General features: G+C 50.1%; 1 protein-coding gene across 1 annotated transcript in view; it reads left to right on the forward strand.

Moving 5' to 3' along the window:
• The window catches only part of LOC125757420 (luciferin 4-monooxygenase-like), a 30,783-nt gene that overhangs the window by 883 nt on the left and 12,256 nt on the right, over window positions 1–17,644 (forward strand). The window contains exon 3 of the mRNA XM_049413010.1: window positions 3,163–3,432. Coding sequence (XP_049268967.1) covers window positions 3,163–3,432 — 270 coding nt within the window. The remainder of the gene's footprint in view (window positions 1–3,162; window positions 3,433–17,644) is intronic.

The following is a 17,644-nucleotide window of genomic DNA, read 5'->3' on the forward strand; positions in this document are numbered from 1 at the left end:
TGATCACGTCATGGTGACGTGATGACGTCACCATGACGTCACTGATCGCAAAGTCGACGTAATGTGACGTAACGCCGCATAATGCCGTTGTAGCGCCCTCCTTTGGGCGGCGAACAAAACCGGAGAGCGCGCGACCTCAAGAGAAGAAAATAAAGACGGCGCTTCGCAGTGGCACGTAAAGCCACGGCTGATGTTCCCTGCTGGCGTCCATTCTGGTTCAGCCGTCTCGTTCCTTCACTCATGTGGTGTAAGCCTACACCGTCATCACATGACATCGTATCTTGGTCAAAGGTGGGCTGATCACGGAGGCAGTGCACAACCAGGTGAGGTGCCTCCGATCCTGGAGGCAGTGCGAAGCTACACTAGGTGCACAAAGCTTGGGCTCCATAATAATACATAATAATACATGGACTAATAATATTGCATAATAATACACGAACATAATAATACATGGAATAATAATACGTTAACTGAGAAGAAAGAGAAGATGGCTTTCGCCTTCTAGTCGTCTCAGGCGAATGCACAAAGGACCCTGTGATTTTTTTGACAACAGAGCACGAGTTAATAAGTATGTGGTCGTGAAATTCCTTACGATAATTACACCTCCCATTTAACAGCACTTGTTTCTAAAAGCCAGCTCGAGCGATAATGCGCCAGAGGCACCGACGACACAAAATATTAACACTTGCCATGAACTTGTGCGCTGAGCGAATTTGTCAAAGTTTTGCGAACGTGCTTCATGCAAATAATATTTATACTCTGTCACGATTCGCTGTCAGGAACACGCACGTTACTGATTGAAGGTGCATCGGCAACTGCTGTTCGTTATGGGAATGCTGCGAAGTTTGCGACTTAAGAACCAAGATACGGCGACGCAACAGCTAAGGCGTCCTTTATTGTCCTGAAGGTACGACGAAGCGAACACACTCATGCCACAGGTCACATAAAAGGCAAATACCCACAGCCGATGTTGAAGAACGCCACGTGATGAACGTGTATGGACAACGGAAGCTGTTACTAAAAAAATTACACCATCTCCCGCTAAAGGGGACCATGAGGCGATGCGAAGCCGGAGCACTTGCACGATCGCGTTCCGTTGGCGTTCGTTGGGCATGCTACCGACCTCGCATCGTGGAACGCGAAGAGGGACGCTACGCGCGTCGTATCTTCTATCTAGCCTGGCCGTTAATTCTCACAGGGCGAGCGGGGAACGCGGTCGACAGGCGGGCGAGAGGGGGGCAGCGTAGGAGAGGAGAGAGAAGGGGAGGGGACGCGCATGCGTTCGAGCACATCGCGGCGTTGCGCAGGAGAGAATTTCGGCATGTCTAGCCCGCGTTTCAGAGGAAGAGTGGAAAAGGGGAGGGGAGAGGGAAAGTGGAGAGGGAAAGTGGATAGGGAAGGGGGAGAGGGTGAGTGGAGAGGAGGTGTGTGGAGAGGGTATGCGCATGCGCAGTAAGGGTGGTCACGCCTCACACCACCACCACCACCACCACCGGATTGAGCTCCGCCTTAGGATACTTCGCTTCTAAAAATTGGCCGCGTATCTGCGTGCTTCGCTGCAAATGTCGTCTAAAGACGATAGCAGAGGCGCTGCGTGAAATATGGACGCCATCTGGCAATACGTCGGGAAACATGAGTGCTGTGTTGGGGGCTGGTAGTCCCGGCACAGCGGCAGGCGAAGACCGGCGGTGACCAACGTGGCCGGTGGGGACGCCGGCCAGCCCGAACACGCTGTTCTGCGCGATGCGCCGAAGGAGAAGAAACGTCCGCACTCAATGAGTACTCTCCACAAACTCTCTTATTTACACGTCACCTGGGTAAAACATGAATGCCAGAGCGGCGCCCCCTGTCATTCGTACAATGCAATACTGAACCGAAACCGAAACACAACATGAGCTTGTGCAGAGGGCACGGAGGAAGACAAGTTTCAGCGCAGTCGCATTTTCAGCGCAGCTTAAGAAACTAGGGTCTTTAAAATTGCGTATCTATGTATTTTGTATTAAAGGAACACACCACCTAATACTTACCTAAAGATGTTGCGCCTCAGATATGCGTAATATTTACTTTTTGATCGACAACGTTCACATGTATGAACAGCCGTACCAGTTCAAGATGGGTGGGCGGTAAGCAAGTGGTTCAACTTTGGCCGGGTGGCTGAATCGGGTGACGTGCCGACCAACAGAAAGACAGACGAAAATTTCTGCGTTTAAGTTCCCCAAGAAAGACTGTCGTCTTTAATAAACGGCCACACTACAAACAAATCAAGAACTGGTCCTCGGCCAATGCTGTTAGAGATCATTTTTGTTTCCACGACTGTTGCTGGACATTCCTGTTTTATTTTCAAGGTTTTTTTATTCAGCAATATGACAAATATAGTTATCCAACAGCAAGCTACAGAAGGAAATTTTCATGGAAAATTGAAACTTTAGCGATACACCACGCCTGCTGTCCTATATATTCAAAAAAATGCACGTGATCATGGGACTGATGAGAAAACAACAATGAACATATATATCTGAAATACATTTTTTGCCATGCCGGAAACAGAAACAGATGTGGACCAATGTAGACAACCCTGAGCATCATCTTTCCATTCGATTGAGATGTCGATGTTTGTATAACAATTGCTTGAATGAACCCTTCAACATGTGTAGCCTCTAATACAGCTTGTGTGTAACAATGTCACTTAATTTGCGTCTCGTAAAAGGTTACACTACCATTCTTTGCGGCGACAATTACTTATAGTTTCTTTATAATAGATGTATGTGCAGCCTGCTATCATGCTGGGTGTCAGGACAGTTGCGCCGGTAGTGACACATATACCAAACGCAGTAATATATCACTCAATCTTCCTAAACGTACAGCTTGCTTATTGTGCCGAAATACTAACGAAGTGAACATGCGTTAAAATAACGGAGTATCATAACAACAGAATCTGTGTCACTGCTGAATAATTGCAAATTTAAAGCGCGAGCGAATTCTCAAGCACTTTATTATTTTGGCGTAAAATAAATGAAAAGTCGAACGAAACCAAAGCCATAGCTTTAATATGCACATGTTTTCACCCTTCAAGGTACCACCAAGACTGCAAAGTAACCGTCAAAGTGCAGATTCGATAAAACTGCGAACTTGCAAATTTCTGGCGTTTCTGCAACATTGCAGGTGATGCTGGTTACTACGACGAAGATGGTCGTCTGTACGTCGTGGAAAGGCTGAAGCAACTCATCAAGTGTAAGGATAATCAGGTGGTTCCTGCAGAACTGGAAGAGCTCCTACTTCGAGAACATTCGACCGACATCGCCGAAATATCCGTTGTTGGCCTTCCGCATTCCGAATATGGAGAAGCTCCTGCAGCAGCTGTTGTGCTTACGCAAGAGGGGCGCAACAAAAATCTCAAGCTTCTTGCGGGGAGCATCAAGGCTACCGTGGAAAGTGAGTGGGACGCAATCAATGGAGGTTTGATTCGTCACTCATTATTTGCAAATGCTGCTAATTCCCCTTTATAGGTGTTGTGGTTCTGAGTGAAATGAAATCTTCATTGTTGCCTATTTCGATATTAAGAAATTTGGAGCACCCTAAACCTTCGCCTTCAAGAGTAGAATGACATAGCGCAATTGGGCCCCGCTTGCATCGCCGTTTCATGTACATGCCAGGCTTCTTTTTTCGGTGGACAGACACCTCGACCATGTCGCGAGGAAAGAAAGCTTTCACCATTTAACACTATCCTAGAATGTCTACTGCAAGTGCAGCTACGCAGTGCACAAACCGCCATAATTACTTCGTAAGTTTGCGACGTACGCACTACGTATCGATGAGCCATTACGTGCACTTGTGCACTCGTGTACAAACTTCTTTGGTTGATCGTGTTTTTCTTGCGGTTGAGCCCGATCCTCGCCCTTGCTAAGATATACTCACTACACTTTACCTTCCATATTACTTGATGTTCTGTAATATGCCTGAGCTTGCGCGCATTCTGAAACCTGCTTTGTTTTTCGTCTCTCTGTTACACATTTCTTTTGTTGACTTTCTAATTTTAGGTATTTCTAGGGAGGCTTTCATGATACGGAGTCCATTTCTTTCGGCGAATTCTACAAACATCTCTTCTCTGTTATTCTACGGTTCATACCGAACACATAGCGGCCCGGCGACGGTGAACGGCAAGGTTGTCGGGGTGTCCGCTACGTTCCTGCGAGGTAGTCGGTGATGTCTTGTGGCTGTTCACCCCGCTGTGGACGCGGCGGGTCATTGGGGAACCCACGCAGTCCCATCTGTCAGTGGTGGCAGAGCCGGTAGGCGTGGCCATCTTCTCCGCAATGAGGGCAGAGGGGGCGGTGGTCGAGCGCCCCCAAATATTGGTCTTCATCGGCGTGTATCGCTGGCCGGCGGGCGGGCGATATGACATCGGTGGCGCCTGTCGGCGGAACTGCTGCGGTGGCGCGGCGTCTGGACGTGGGCGAGGAGGGGGCGTTGCCTCGGGCTGCAGCAGCATAGCTCATTGCTTGCAGCTGCGGCTGCGCTGACTCGCGGATGCCGAGCGACTGCTGGATTTCCTCTCGGTCGATGTCTGCGATCGAGGCAGCTTGAGGCTGGCACGACGGTAACATTCGAGGAAGTTCTTCGAGCACTACGGCCCTCATGGTCTTGCGCAAATCGTCAGAGCCGATGGCTTGAACAGCTGCGCTGTCTTGGATCAAGCGGCTGTTCTACTGGCGCTTTCGCATTTCTAGCGTCTTCTCGATGGTCGTTGCTTCTGAGACCAATTCTTGAACTGTCGTGGGGAGTTATGCGAGGAGTAAAGCCCAGTGAAGAGCTCTTGCTTTACTCCTCGCATAAGGAAATGGACCTTCTTCTCCTGGGTCATGTCAGGGCCTGTGTGGCGGAAGAGTCGGGTCATCTCTTCCGCGAAGATTGTCACGTTTTCGTTCGGGAGCAGGACCCGTGTTTCCAGTAAAGCGGCGGCCCTATTTTTTCGCAAGATGCTTGTAAACGCTTCCAGGAGCTGGTCCAGAAGATATCCCGCGTCGTCAGGGTAGACTCGCTGCTCTCGTACCACGTCCTGGCGTTGTCTTCCAACACGAAGTGCACAAAGCGCAACTTGCCGTCTTTGTCCGAGTTGTTGAAGGCCGTCGTCCTTTCGTACGACCAGAGCCATGTTTCTGGATCATCACATGATGATACCCGAACGATCGGCGGCTCCCTTGGCTGCTGCATCACGATCGCGGGCGGTGGCGCAGTGGCTGTCATCGTTGCCGCAGTCGTGGTCATGGCCTTGGTCTTCTGAGTATTCTCGGGTAGAGGCCCGTACTCCGGTGCTAGGCCTTGTTGCCTACGGCTAGCTCGCTGGTCGTGGTTGGCGTCGATGTCTTCTCCGCGCTGTGGGCTGGGTTCACGGCTTGACGGGGGCGTACGTCCGGAACATGAACGAACAGCACCTCCACCAGATGTCACAGGGTCGTGACATTTACGAAGGAAGCAATCGGCATGTCCAAGATGAAACTCTTTCCTTGGCCGAACTTGTGGCCGGGAAAAGGAAAGGCAAACTAGAAGCAATACACCCTGTAGACTTATAGTGGTGAGCAGAGCGTCCACCGTAGATAATAAAGGTGCGTCGGCACTTAGACATGCGGCATCGAACCTTCAGCCTTATCGCTGGAGGCCGCGTTACTTCTAGAATAAACTCAGTAGTTCGCGGCTTCGCGCTCAAGCCCAACAGATGATCCTAAGTAATATCAAATGTTCCCGGACATTCTGGCATGGTGTGCGCAAGGCAGCAGCTACACGCGCAATGGACCGGTGACAGAAAACACACGAAGAAAGGAGCGTGTGTGGCAATACTGTGAATCACCTGCGAAGCATTCTCGTATACGCGGGCCATGTTTGTTCTTTCGTTCGATCTTTGAAACTGTGGCGCACACACACGCTGGGTGGTTCGAGTATGTGCCACACACGACCGTTGGAAAAGTTTTCATGACGTAGTGGCAGGCAAGTCATGTTATTCAGACTCGTGTGCTCATACACCCATGTGCTCCTATGCCAATTTTGGTTCTTACCAAGCTAAGGACACGACAAGACCGCCCAGACGTAAGGGGCTAACCTGCTGAGATCCCTGTCCTTCCGTCTTTCTCTTCCTCTTTCCTCTCCTAGACAGATCGATAGATAGAAATTGTCAAAGTGACTTTAGCTCACCAAAAATGCAATAAAAATGCTGATATGCACGCAGTATAATCAGCGAGCGTATATTACACCCCACCCGTCTCAAACGCGACTGCTTGACTTTTTCTTTATAACTTGATGGCAGCGATCATAAGAAAATTAGTGGAGCTTGCACTAAGTCGCGCAAGGCTAGGTCCCAGCAGAGATGCTGGGCACCAAGCTAGTCCTGGCTTGGCTGGGCTTTTACCCTCTCACCTCTCTCTTTTCTTGCTGTACTACAGGGTGTTTCAGCTAAAAAGCACCAAGTATTAAAAAATTAAGCATGGGCGCTATGCGTCTACAGTTAGTGCAGTATTGTTCTGAGCCATATGGAGCACGTCAGAATATATTTTTTAATCCGCCAAGCTCGGTTTTAACAAAGGTTGCTTAATGAACTTTTTAAATATTGACTCTAGAGAAAAGTTTTCAATACGAAAGTTGTAGCGCTTGTTCAGGAACATTGAATTTTTAAATCTATGTTAAGATCATTCTCCTGCTTAATTTTTTCCCGGCCTTTCATTAAAGCGCGCGAATTTAAAAAATACCACGTGACTGCCGCCAAACGCGCGGCGCTTTTAGTGCCCTAAAATGTAAGGCTGCTTCGCGCACGCAGATCGATAGAACAGGTTATCGGTGACTGCGATGGACGTTAAGCGACAAAATCAGCATACCGTTTCAACAACAAAAAGCAAATTCTTCAACGAAGAAGCGGCAGCCACGGAGCAAATGCCACTAGTGACCGTAGACAGCATTTGATCCAGCGTAGGCATTTTTTCTTTTTTTCGCACCAATTACCAAACTCAATGGAAGGGTAGATGGTTACAGCGTGATGAAGGACCGAGATAAAAGATCCACTCACACGTGACGGCCGCTCTTTCGTAGACCTTTTTTCTCTAGACGGTACGCCCCTATCATCATTTAGAGTCCATCACAGACACCCGTAGCCTGCTCAATCGACCTTCGTGCGTGGAGCAGCCTTTGATAATTCGTTCAACTTACATTTGAGGGCACTAAAAGCGCCGTGCTTCAGGTGGCAGTCACGTGGTATTTTTTTAAAAATTCGCGCTCTTTAAATAAAGGCCGAAAAAAAAATAAGCAGGGGAGTTACCTCAGCATAGAATAAAAAAATGCATGTTTCTCAATAAGCGCTACAACTTTTGTATTGAAAAGTTTTTTCTAGAGTTACTATTTAAAAAGTTGATTAAGCAATCTTTGTTAATTACCGAGCTTGGCGGATTGGAAACATTATTCTGACGTGCAACATATGGCTCAGAACAATACTGCGCTAATGGGAGATGCGTAGCACCTATGTTTAATATTTTTAATAGTTGGTGCTGTTTAGCTGAAACACCCTGTATATACAATACGTGGCTATGCTTCCTTTCTTCTAGAGTGCGTGTGTGCCACAGAAATTGCAGAAATTGGTAAAATAACAGTACTCACCACCCTGGCCCACTCAGAATTAAGGGAACACAAGGGTAGCAAACAGCGAGCAGGGGCCACACATTTCAGCTTGTCTTGTTAACCATCAGTACCGCGTCCCTTGCCGGTGAATGAGCGCATGACGCTTTATGAGGATGATCATTTTCTGTCTACGACACGCGGCAAACCTCGACCATAATAACTTTGCTGTAACAACCGCAGGCCTGAGTAGAAAACGCAGCACAGCCATAGAGAAAGCTGGCACAGCGGTCTTTATAGAGCCCGCTGTAAGCTCTCTTGGGGCAACTACTACAACTACACTTGCTAGTTAAAGTGGCTGATTGGGCGAGTTGGTGATTCATGATACTTAGGAATACGAGCGCGTAACTTAAACAGGGACTTAGGAAGACAAGGACAAGCACATACTACCAACTGAATGTTTATTTCGACAGCATTGAAGCATCTATACATACACCGACAGATCGAAGTTTCGCAAGAACAGCACGAAAGAGAACACAGCGAAGAAAATACAGACGAAAAAATAGCTGGAAAAATTGACGTGTGCTGCAAGACACAAAAAACAACTGTGCAAAACGAAGCACAGAACACAGCTGGTTACTGTCTCACTAGCGTTGTCTACAACATCCCACTTTCATACGGCGGTTGTTATATCGGTCCAACCAGGAGATGTCTAAATTACCGATTGCGTGAGCATGCGTGCAACGTATATTACGGTAACCAAGGTTTTTTTTTTGGTGCAACACGTCAGCAGGTGTGGGTGCAAAGGACAGTTTGGCAACTGAACCGTGACAGATAAACCTAAAGATGACCGCAAAAGAATAATTATTGAAGCTGCAAGCATAGCTCGTGATCACCTGTTTTGTGTCAGCAAACTCTCAATCTCCCTGTCAGATAGGGAACTCGTGTTGTTGGAATGCGGCACTTGCCGCAGAGGTTAACTATTTTCTGCAAGGCAATGCGCGCTATGGTCAGGTGTGACAGTGATATCGTTCATTTTTTTCGTCTCTATTTTATTCGTTGTGTTCTCTTATCGGCTGTCCTTGCGAAACATGTATCTGTCGGTATATATTATGTCAATGCTGTCCAAATACACATTCAGTTCGTAGTATGCGCTTGTCCTTGTCTTCCTAAGGCTTTGTTTAAGTTACGCGCTCGTATTTCTAATAGCACTTGCATGGTACCCACTACGCCATAAATCATCATAATTTTTGTGAAGTAGGGAAGTACTCACTAGGCCATTATTCTTCGTTGGGCGGATAATCGAGCTACCCGTTACACATCCGTAAGGCATTATGCGCACTTTGTTGATGGTGTGATGGTGTGGCTGATGAGGAGGAATAAACGTTTGTTGAACGAAATGGCATCGGGGTGCTAGTCCCGCGTCTGCCCTAGGTGGGAGGTCTCCTCATTCCAGGAGCCCTCCGGCGTTCGCTGCCTCCTTGGCCCTGCCGACGAGACTTCGTTGTTGGTCCAGGTCCTCTGAGGCGAGCATGGCCTCAGCGTGGCTGATGACGATTAAGAATTATGGCTGAACCTTTTGTAAGGAACTGGAAGTTTTAAGCGACCCACTCGCTACGCAGTTCGCATTGTGTGACGCCTGGCTGTTATATTAGAGCGGAGATCTTAGGCGCCCGTTCCTGCGTTGAGCGGCGTCGTCGTTGGGGTTGGCGTCGGCGTAACCAATAGAGCGAACAAGGACGAAAGAGAGCGAATACGGAGTCTGTCGATATCACGGGCAACTGGCACGGCTGTCGATAAAAAGAAAGGTACGGCCTGTTGCGTCCTGCTGAAACACATGGACAGAAGTAGGAACGCTGTGTTGACAGTTTCGTCCGCGTTGGCGCTAGTAGAGGCACAGTCGGGTGCCTTAAAAACAAAAAAGAAAGAAGGAACGTGGTTGATCCCTCCGTCATAGGAATCGGTATAACACGAAAGTAAAACGTGTCCTTACAGAAGTACTTGAATGTGTACTGTAAATTGATATAAGAGAGCTTGCAAAATGTCTAATGGTGTTGCTGTTGCACCGTTTAACTTAGATGCACCCACGTTGACGCTTGGTGGTACATCTTTATCCCGACGTCTAACGTCCATGATCATTGATGGTTAGCAGTACTAGTTAACGGTGAAAGCGTAATCAGAAAAGACGGTGTGACAGCCAGAAGAGCGTCGCTGATGGACGCAGAACAGGGGCTAAGTTAGCCATCTCGCGGCATGTTAAAGATTTATTGAACACCATGGCCGGACTAGAGGGAAACGCAGCGCGCGTCGTGTCTCCCCTGTAGCCCGGCTAAAGTGAACTAGCCCGGCCGCGATTTTTTTCGTCCTGAGCGTAAGCGGAGAACGCGCGCCAGGCGAGGAAGACGTGCGTCGCTGAGCTTTTTTTGGTATGGATGGATGCTATGAGCGAGCCCGACGCTCGGTCTAAGGTCGCCATCTCGCGGTGTATTAAGGTCTTGAAAAAATGCGTCTATTGGAAACGCACCGAATGGGACGGATGCGTATCACCGACGCGTTGCAGGAGCTCATCGCGGAGGCTACGGTCATGACGCATTACTTCACTTCGCTCCCAGCGGCGACGCCTCCCCGCCGACCAACAGCACCGTGAGAGGGAAGTGTGAGATATAAAAGGCGCGTTTGTAAAGGTCCTAGTGAATATGACCTTGACGCAGTGGATAGCGTGCCGCCAGCTGTTGCGGACCGAGAGGTCGTGGGGTCGACTCTCGTTGACGGATCTTTTTTTCTTCGCCATCTATTCGTGCACTTTTTCGACGTCATTTCCGTGACAGAAATACGTCAGTGAAGCTTAGTGGATCACGGCATAAAACACTTTCGTGTTAAAAACGAGGGTTGTGGCGTGCACGCGACGCTGTATCCCGCCATATATGCGCATACCGAGGAGCCACTGCGTTTCGTCGTGTGTTTGAACGACAGGAAATGATGTAAACGTCGGCGACCAGGAATTTTCATATGACACTTAATGGTGTTAAAAGTCGGAATAATGAAATTAGTGATCTTTATTTCCGAAGAAAATAATTCATACAGAGGAGTGTTGATGACATGATCGCCAATATTATTTCCTAAAAGTGCGAGGTTCCTCAAGAGAAACCGCTACACAAGGACCTTCGCATTTTTATTAAACAGCCTCAGTCCGACCCGTCTTTTGGCGCCGATGCGGCAACCGGCTCAACTAGGTGGCTTCCGCCGCTTTCGGGGCACGCAACATGCCGCATTTGTGTTTATCGAGAGGTCGTGCCACTGGCGCCTAACCCCGCTTTCTTCCTCCGTCACGCGCGCTGGCCCCTCGGTCGGAGCTCGTGCGCATGCAGGGTTGGCACGTGCACTGCGGCTCGCTTAACTTATCATAACGGGGCTGTCGGTGTTTCGCTTGTTTCGCGACACCTGCAATGCACAGAGTGGCGTGCGTAGCACTCGAGCACTGACAGTTTCTGTTGCAATATGTAATGAAGGTTACATTGCTACGACATCGGAAAGCCAAAACTTCAAACACGCTTGGCATTGCCCCAACACGAAGCTGCGCTTAGAATTCGTATTAGGCAGTATCATAATCGTGAGTGAATTTTTACTCTTCTACCACGCTATATTACACATTTTAGCACGGTTCCTTGCCCTAAATGCCAAGGAGTTTCAAGTACCAGTGTGGCTATGTTGTAGAACATTCGACTGCCACTCAGAGGGCCCGGGTTCAAATCCCATCCTGTCGTGGATATACTTTTTTTATTTCGCGCGATAACGGTTACGGACACCGGCAGCGGCGACGGCGATCAACTACGCCACCACAATCAGCTGTTGTGATCTCATAACAGTTTTTGTTGTATAAACATGAACACAGCTTGCACGAAGTCATGGAAGGCTGGATCATAGCAGAAATGGTGGCGCCTAGCTCGTCCTGACTTCGCTAGGCCCTATCGCCTGTCTCTTTCCCACCCCTTGCCATATTATACTGGTCCACAATAGATTAACAAGGGAACAGACGGGCGGCGAAGATCGATTAGCGACTGCACGCTGCAGCTTCTCTTGTTAGCCATTTGAGTACTGGGGCGGTGAATGAGCGCGTGCCAGTCCATGATGGTGATCATTTTCTGCTATGACACATGGTATATATACCTCGACCATAACAGCTCTGCTGCAAAAGAAAAAAATTGGGGCAGCAACGAACTAGTGGTGCTAAGACTGAGGAAACAGCGGAGCTGATGGCCTTCCGGTCCTTTTCCTCCTCCTTACCCTCTCTTCCCTTTCTCACCCCTTTCTATACTGACCTTTCTCACCCCTTTCTGTGCTGAGCGTGCGACAACGCGCTGTGTTGTTCCCGCCGGCACGCCCTGCCCTGACATCAAGCTGCTCAACCTCCGCGCAGTGCGCCAACGAGCACAGCGGCGGGCGCTGCGCTCCTCGGTCCCCGGCGCATGGACAGAGTACAACCGTCTCGACGCTGTGTGCCGGCGGCAAGCGCAGCGGCTACGTGACCGCAGCTGGACGGGCGTCTGTTCCTCTCTGAGTGACCCACGCCGACGTCGCCGCGGCTGGCACATCATGCGCGTCCTGATAAACCCGAAAGTGTCGCGCTACCCAGTGCTCGCCATAGCCGTTGCGCAGGGCATCACTGAAAGGGAGCTTGCTGAACTGCTTGCCGCCTCTTTCGAGCCTCCTTCCCCCTCTAGAGCGGGGAGCGCTGGCGGTGTCACGACAAACGCCGCACCCCCGCTCCCTCCCCTGCCTCCCGTGGATCCCCTCACCTCAGCTGACATTCGCTCTCTCTGCAAGGAAGACTTCTCCCTCTACGAACTGGAACGGGTTCTCCTCAGAAAGCGCAAGCGCAGCGCCCCTGGAGCGGACAAAATCACACATCAGCTGTTGAGAAACCTGGATGCCTCCCAGCGCCCACTCTTGTTGGATGCATTCAACAGAGTTTTCTCCAGTGCTGTCCTCCCGGAAGAATGGCGTTCCGCGACTGTGATCCCTGTCTTCAAAGAAGGCAAACCGCCGCGTTCGGTGACGTCATACAGGCCCATCTCCCTCACTTCTGTGGCGGGCAAAACTATGGAGGAGATGGCTCTTTGCCGGCTACAGTGGATCGCGGAGGTGCGCAACGCTTTCCCACCAGAGCAGTGTGGATTCCGGCCACATCGCGCGACCATCGACTGCATTGCTGCAGTCGTGAGCACCCTCGAGCAAGCCCTTCACGATGGAGAAATGGCCATCCTACTCCTCCTTGACATAAAGTCGGCTTTCGACTCGCTCCCCCACTCGTCTATCCTCAGTGCCGTGCGCGCGCTAGGTGTTGAGGGCAAACTCTTGAACTACGTTGAGGCCTTCCTCACTGACCGAACGTTTACTGTGCGCGTGGGCGGGGCGACAAGTGCGCCGCGATCTGTCAGCTGTGGCGTCCCACAGGGCAGCGTCCTCAGCCCGTTTTTGCTTAATCTGGTACTCGCGCTGCTCGTCAAGTGCCTACCAGAAACGGCTGTGTTCCCTGTTCGCGCAGTGGTGTACGCTGGTGACGTCGCATTGTATGCGCGTGGACCGACCCGAAAGTGCTCGGTGGTGCGCGCTTGCATGCAGAAGGCCCTCCAATGTGTGGCCGCCTTCGTGAGAAACATCGGCCTCACGATCTCGGCGCCGAAAACCGAGGCCCTAGTCGTCCACCCCCGTGCTGAAGCCCGACGACGTCTTCCGTGCCTTCAGCTGGATGGTGCACCAATGGTTTGGAGTAGCAACGTCCGCTACCTCGGCCTGACGATAGACAATCGCCTCCGATGGTTCCCGGCGGTGCGACGTGTACGCCAGACGACGCGTCGCGTGGAATCGGCCGTGCGCCAGCTACTCGCAGGCGGCAACGGCTGCCCCGCTGCCTTCGCCTGGACCATCTACGAGGCGATGGCTCTGTCTGCCATCCACTACGCACTGCCGATCTGCAAACTCCAGGCGCCACAGTGGCGACTGATCGACCAGGACCACCGCCGAGTCATCCGCATGTGTCACGGAATGCCTCGTGGCTCTCGTGTGGCCGAGACCCTCGCGGAGGCTCGTGCGTAGCCTGCGTCGCTCACGGCGGACCTGCGCGCATTGTGCCACTTGCAGCGTCTCCACCGAGCGCCTGATGCAGCTCCCCTCCTCTCGCGGTTACGTGCTGTGCCAAACTCACGTGTCGGTCAACTTATCGACGTGTACGACGGTGTTGTGGCTGACGATCCCGCACGCCTTTCGCGCTGGCCACCCCCTCACCGTCGAGTGCCCCTTCGAGTGAACTTGCACCTGCCGGGCATTCGATCCAAACGCCACACCCCCCTCAGTGCCATTGCTCAGGAGGCCGCGGCGCGGATGTATGAGGACCTGGCCGGGAGGACGCAAGTGTTCACCGATGGGTCCGTCCTGCAGGATCGCTCAGCCGCGGCCGCCTGCATAGCCCCTCAGCTCAGCTCGGAATGACAGTGCCGCTTGCGATACTGTGCATCCTCAACAACAGCTGAGCTAGTCGGGCTCCAGCTGGCTGCAGACCTCCTGCGCAATTCGCCGGCCGTCTCTGGCGCAGCAATCTTCTGCGACTCGAAACCTGCCCTGCGCCAGCTCGCGAGGGAGGAACGAGGCCCCCTTGTTGCTCAGCGCGCCGCTCTCAGCCTGCTGGCCCTCCAGGAACGAGGCTGTGACGTGGTCCTTCAGTGGCTCCCTTCACACGTCGGCATCGCGGGCAACGAGGCTGCAGACGAGCTCGCAAAACGAGCACACTCCGCCGAGACTTCGCTGACAGATTACGCCAGCCCGTTCGACTCGGCACGCAACAACCTTCGCCGGGAGCTGGTGCGCGAGCATCCTGACGCACGGGTCGCCTCCGGACACCCCCCTCCTCCCATCTCAGCCACTGGTTTCACTCGCCGCGAGCGCGCGCTTCTTCTTGCCCTGAGGACCCGTTCTGTGTGGCCCGCGGAACGCAGGCATCGTCTTCGCGGCGCCGCTGCACCGAACTGCACCGATTGCGGCGCGATCGAAACCCTGTGCCACCTATTGTTTGACTGCCCTTCTCTCAACACCGCGCGGAAGCGGCTCGTTATGAAGTACAGACTCGTCGGACTGCCGTGTGCGACCCTACAGGACTTGCTCCATGCCACTGGCCACGTGCACCGACGCCGATCAGGCCTTGCGGCCCTACTCGCTTTTCTCGAGGATGCCGGCCTAGTCGAACGAATTTTCTAGCCGCTCACCATGGTGACTCGGACGCCCGTTCTCCTCCCCCCCCCTCACCTTTTTTTTATTATTTTTTTCCACTCATACCTTTCTTTTTTTTCTTCTTTTACCATATCTTTTCACTCTCACTATCCCTTCAATCCCCAGTCCCCCGTGAGTGTATCGGTTGAGGTGTCCTCACTTGAGAGACAGTTATCGTGCACTCTACACCCAATTTTCATTTTCATTTCCTTCTTCCGTTTAAGAATCACCCCCCCCCATACTATATTATACATGATTATGGTTCGCTTAATCCTCTTCCATGCTCCTTAGCTTCCCCCTCACCTCACCCCTCTTAACCTCACTTCCCTTTCCCACCCTCTTGGATTTCCCTCCCCCTTGCATTCAAAGATATGCTATGATTACTGTCTCCCTCCTCATTTCCGTCCTCCTCATCCATGCATTACTCCTCAGCCTGACTTCCCTTTTCTACCCCTTACAAATATTACACTATACAACGCTGGGCTATTCATTACTGCCTTCTCTGGTCCTTTGCCTCCTGCTCACCCTCACATCACTCCTCAACCTCCCTTCCTGTATCTTAATGTCCAGTACAACTATGTTCCCAATTTATGTCATTAATCATAAACAACAGTCGTCAAAATCAGACGTGACGTGATGTGGGACATTCGAGTAGCTATGCACGCACAATGCACCTTTCGCCCATTTTTTAGTGTAGCGATGAAGGCGTTTCGTTTATACGCATGACAGGAGAGGAGTTGCGACCATGACGCATTTAAATAACGCTATATTTATTGATTTCACTGAACTCGTATGTATAGAGCAGCGTCCAGGCTAGTGAGCGCCGTCGACAAAGAATTCTGGGGTAAGGCTTTCCGTGCTAAGAGTGCACATCGAAAGACTAACGGCCATAGTAATATCTGGTTATTTCGGAATGCAACACGTACAAATGCACAATATTGCGCATAATGCACAAGGAACGAGGACAACAAATTACAGGACTGTCATTTGTTGTCCTCGTTCGCTTGTGCCTCCAAATTTTTGTCACACTATGTGCGCTAACAAGAGAATACAGCATCAAACTTCAAAATCTTTGTGGAGTGTATTGCGATACATAGGCCTGTTTGCTCTCGCGCACCTCTGCTAAAAAATCCTCGCTACCCATACAGCACTGCAATGAAAACATGGTTGAGAACTTATCCTTTTTTCACCTACTTTTGTCGAAACACATGTAGAACACGTGTAAAATAAGAAACAAATCATACTAATGAGTGGCGTAGTTGTTTTAAATATATACTTTTTTCAAGAATGCTTTCCATGGGAATCTTGATAACCAAGGAGAATGAAGTAAACTCACCGAATTCGAAAATGCTATCGATGCTGCTTCCGGATTTGAATTGTAATTTTTTGTTGCCCTCCCTAACATCTTATGGAGTGTTTCGCATGTGCTCTTTGTCTTAGCCGTAGAGCACTGTGAATTTCGAACAATGGCTCAAAAGACATGTTGAACGTAGACATGTTGAATTCAAAGGAACGTAGTAATAATCTTGTAACCTATTGTAATAGGAATTACAAAATATTTTTTAGGATACGAAAAAGGACAGGTGAGTGCATGTTCACCATAAATTTGAGCGCTCCCGTTTTTTCAGGACAGGATGCAAAGAACTAGCTAGGGCTTATCCACTATAATAAATTGAAACATACTAAAAATACGGGACATTGCTGACTTTATGGAATATCTGGCTACAAACACAATGAGCAAGCTGCTATCCATTCTGGTCTGAGCACAGCACTGAACGATGGCATTCAAAACATTTGTCAAGCGCTTTACGTACAACGATGTGAAAGCTACCTTGATTCTCATTTTCTAACGCAGGCCGTCTCGCCTTGCACAAGCATCTGCATGGTGGTGTATTCTTTCTGGATTCCCTGCCAAAGACAGATACTGCAAAAGTCAACAAAGCGATGGTGGTGCGCCTAATCACGCAAGGGAAAGCGCTGTTGATTTGAACATCGCGGGATACGAATTCGCTCAAGTAAACTCCATCAGTTAGGCGAGTGGGTTATCCAATGCTAGTACGTTGCATTGAGATATTTGAAATAAAACTCACAAAAATGTGGTCTTTCAATTCCTGATTGCGTAATGTACCCTGGGCGTCCACTCTGGGTTTGGTGAAGTTATATGGCGTAGCTGCTGCTCGGACCAATGCCACCACATGTTACCAAATAATAGGTACAGGCATTAAAGAAATTGCAACACCAATATGGCGATTCTGCATAAATATGCAATAATGTACAAAAAGAAGAACGCAGCTGCGTAGCGAAGCGACCAAACTTCACGCACTTACATAATCGCATCTTTGGCATTTAGAGCAGCTGCTGTGTATTGACATATTTGTACAGAAGGTAAAAGAGGCTGATATGTGGTGATGCTAATTAAAGGAGCAAATGATGTTGCAAATTGTAAAAGACACATGTAAAGAGCCTTTATGGATTGGCTGGCCATGCGAAGTGAAAAGAATTAGCAAGGAGTACCATGCAGGCTGACAGGCTATGATAGCATAGTAAAAAATGAAGAACCATTGATAATACAGACAGATGCGAAGCGGTGAGCCTGTAGCTCCTTATGCTGCACTTTTAGACTTGAGACAAGCCCCACGAATTGTATCGACGTATTTACGTTATTTGATGGTAGTGTGCACACTGTGGGACTAGAGGCTCGTTAACTCAATGGCGGGGTAGGCTGATGTAGCCAGGTGGGCTCAGCCCTGGGTAACCGCCCTGATCTTTCACAGCGAAACTGAAAATG

The sequence above is a fragment of the Rhipicephalus sanguineus genome, chromosome 2, assembly GCF_013339695.2.
Source record: "Rhipicephalus sanguineus isolate Rsan-2018 chromosome 2, BIME_Rsan_1.4, whole genome shotgun sequence".
NCBI lineage: Eukaryota > Metazoa > Arthropoda > Arachnida > Ixodida > Ixodidae > Rhipicephalus > Rhipicephalus sanguineus.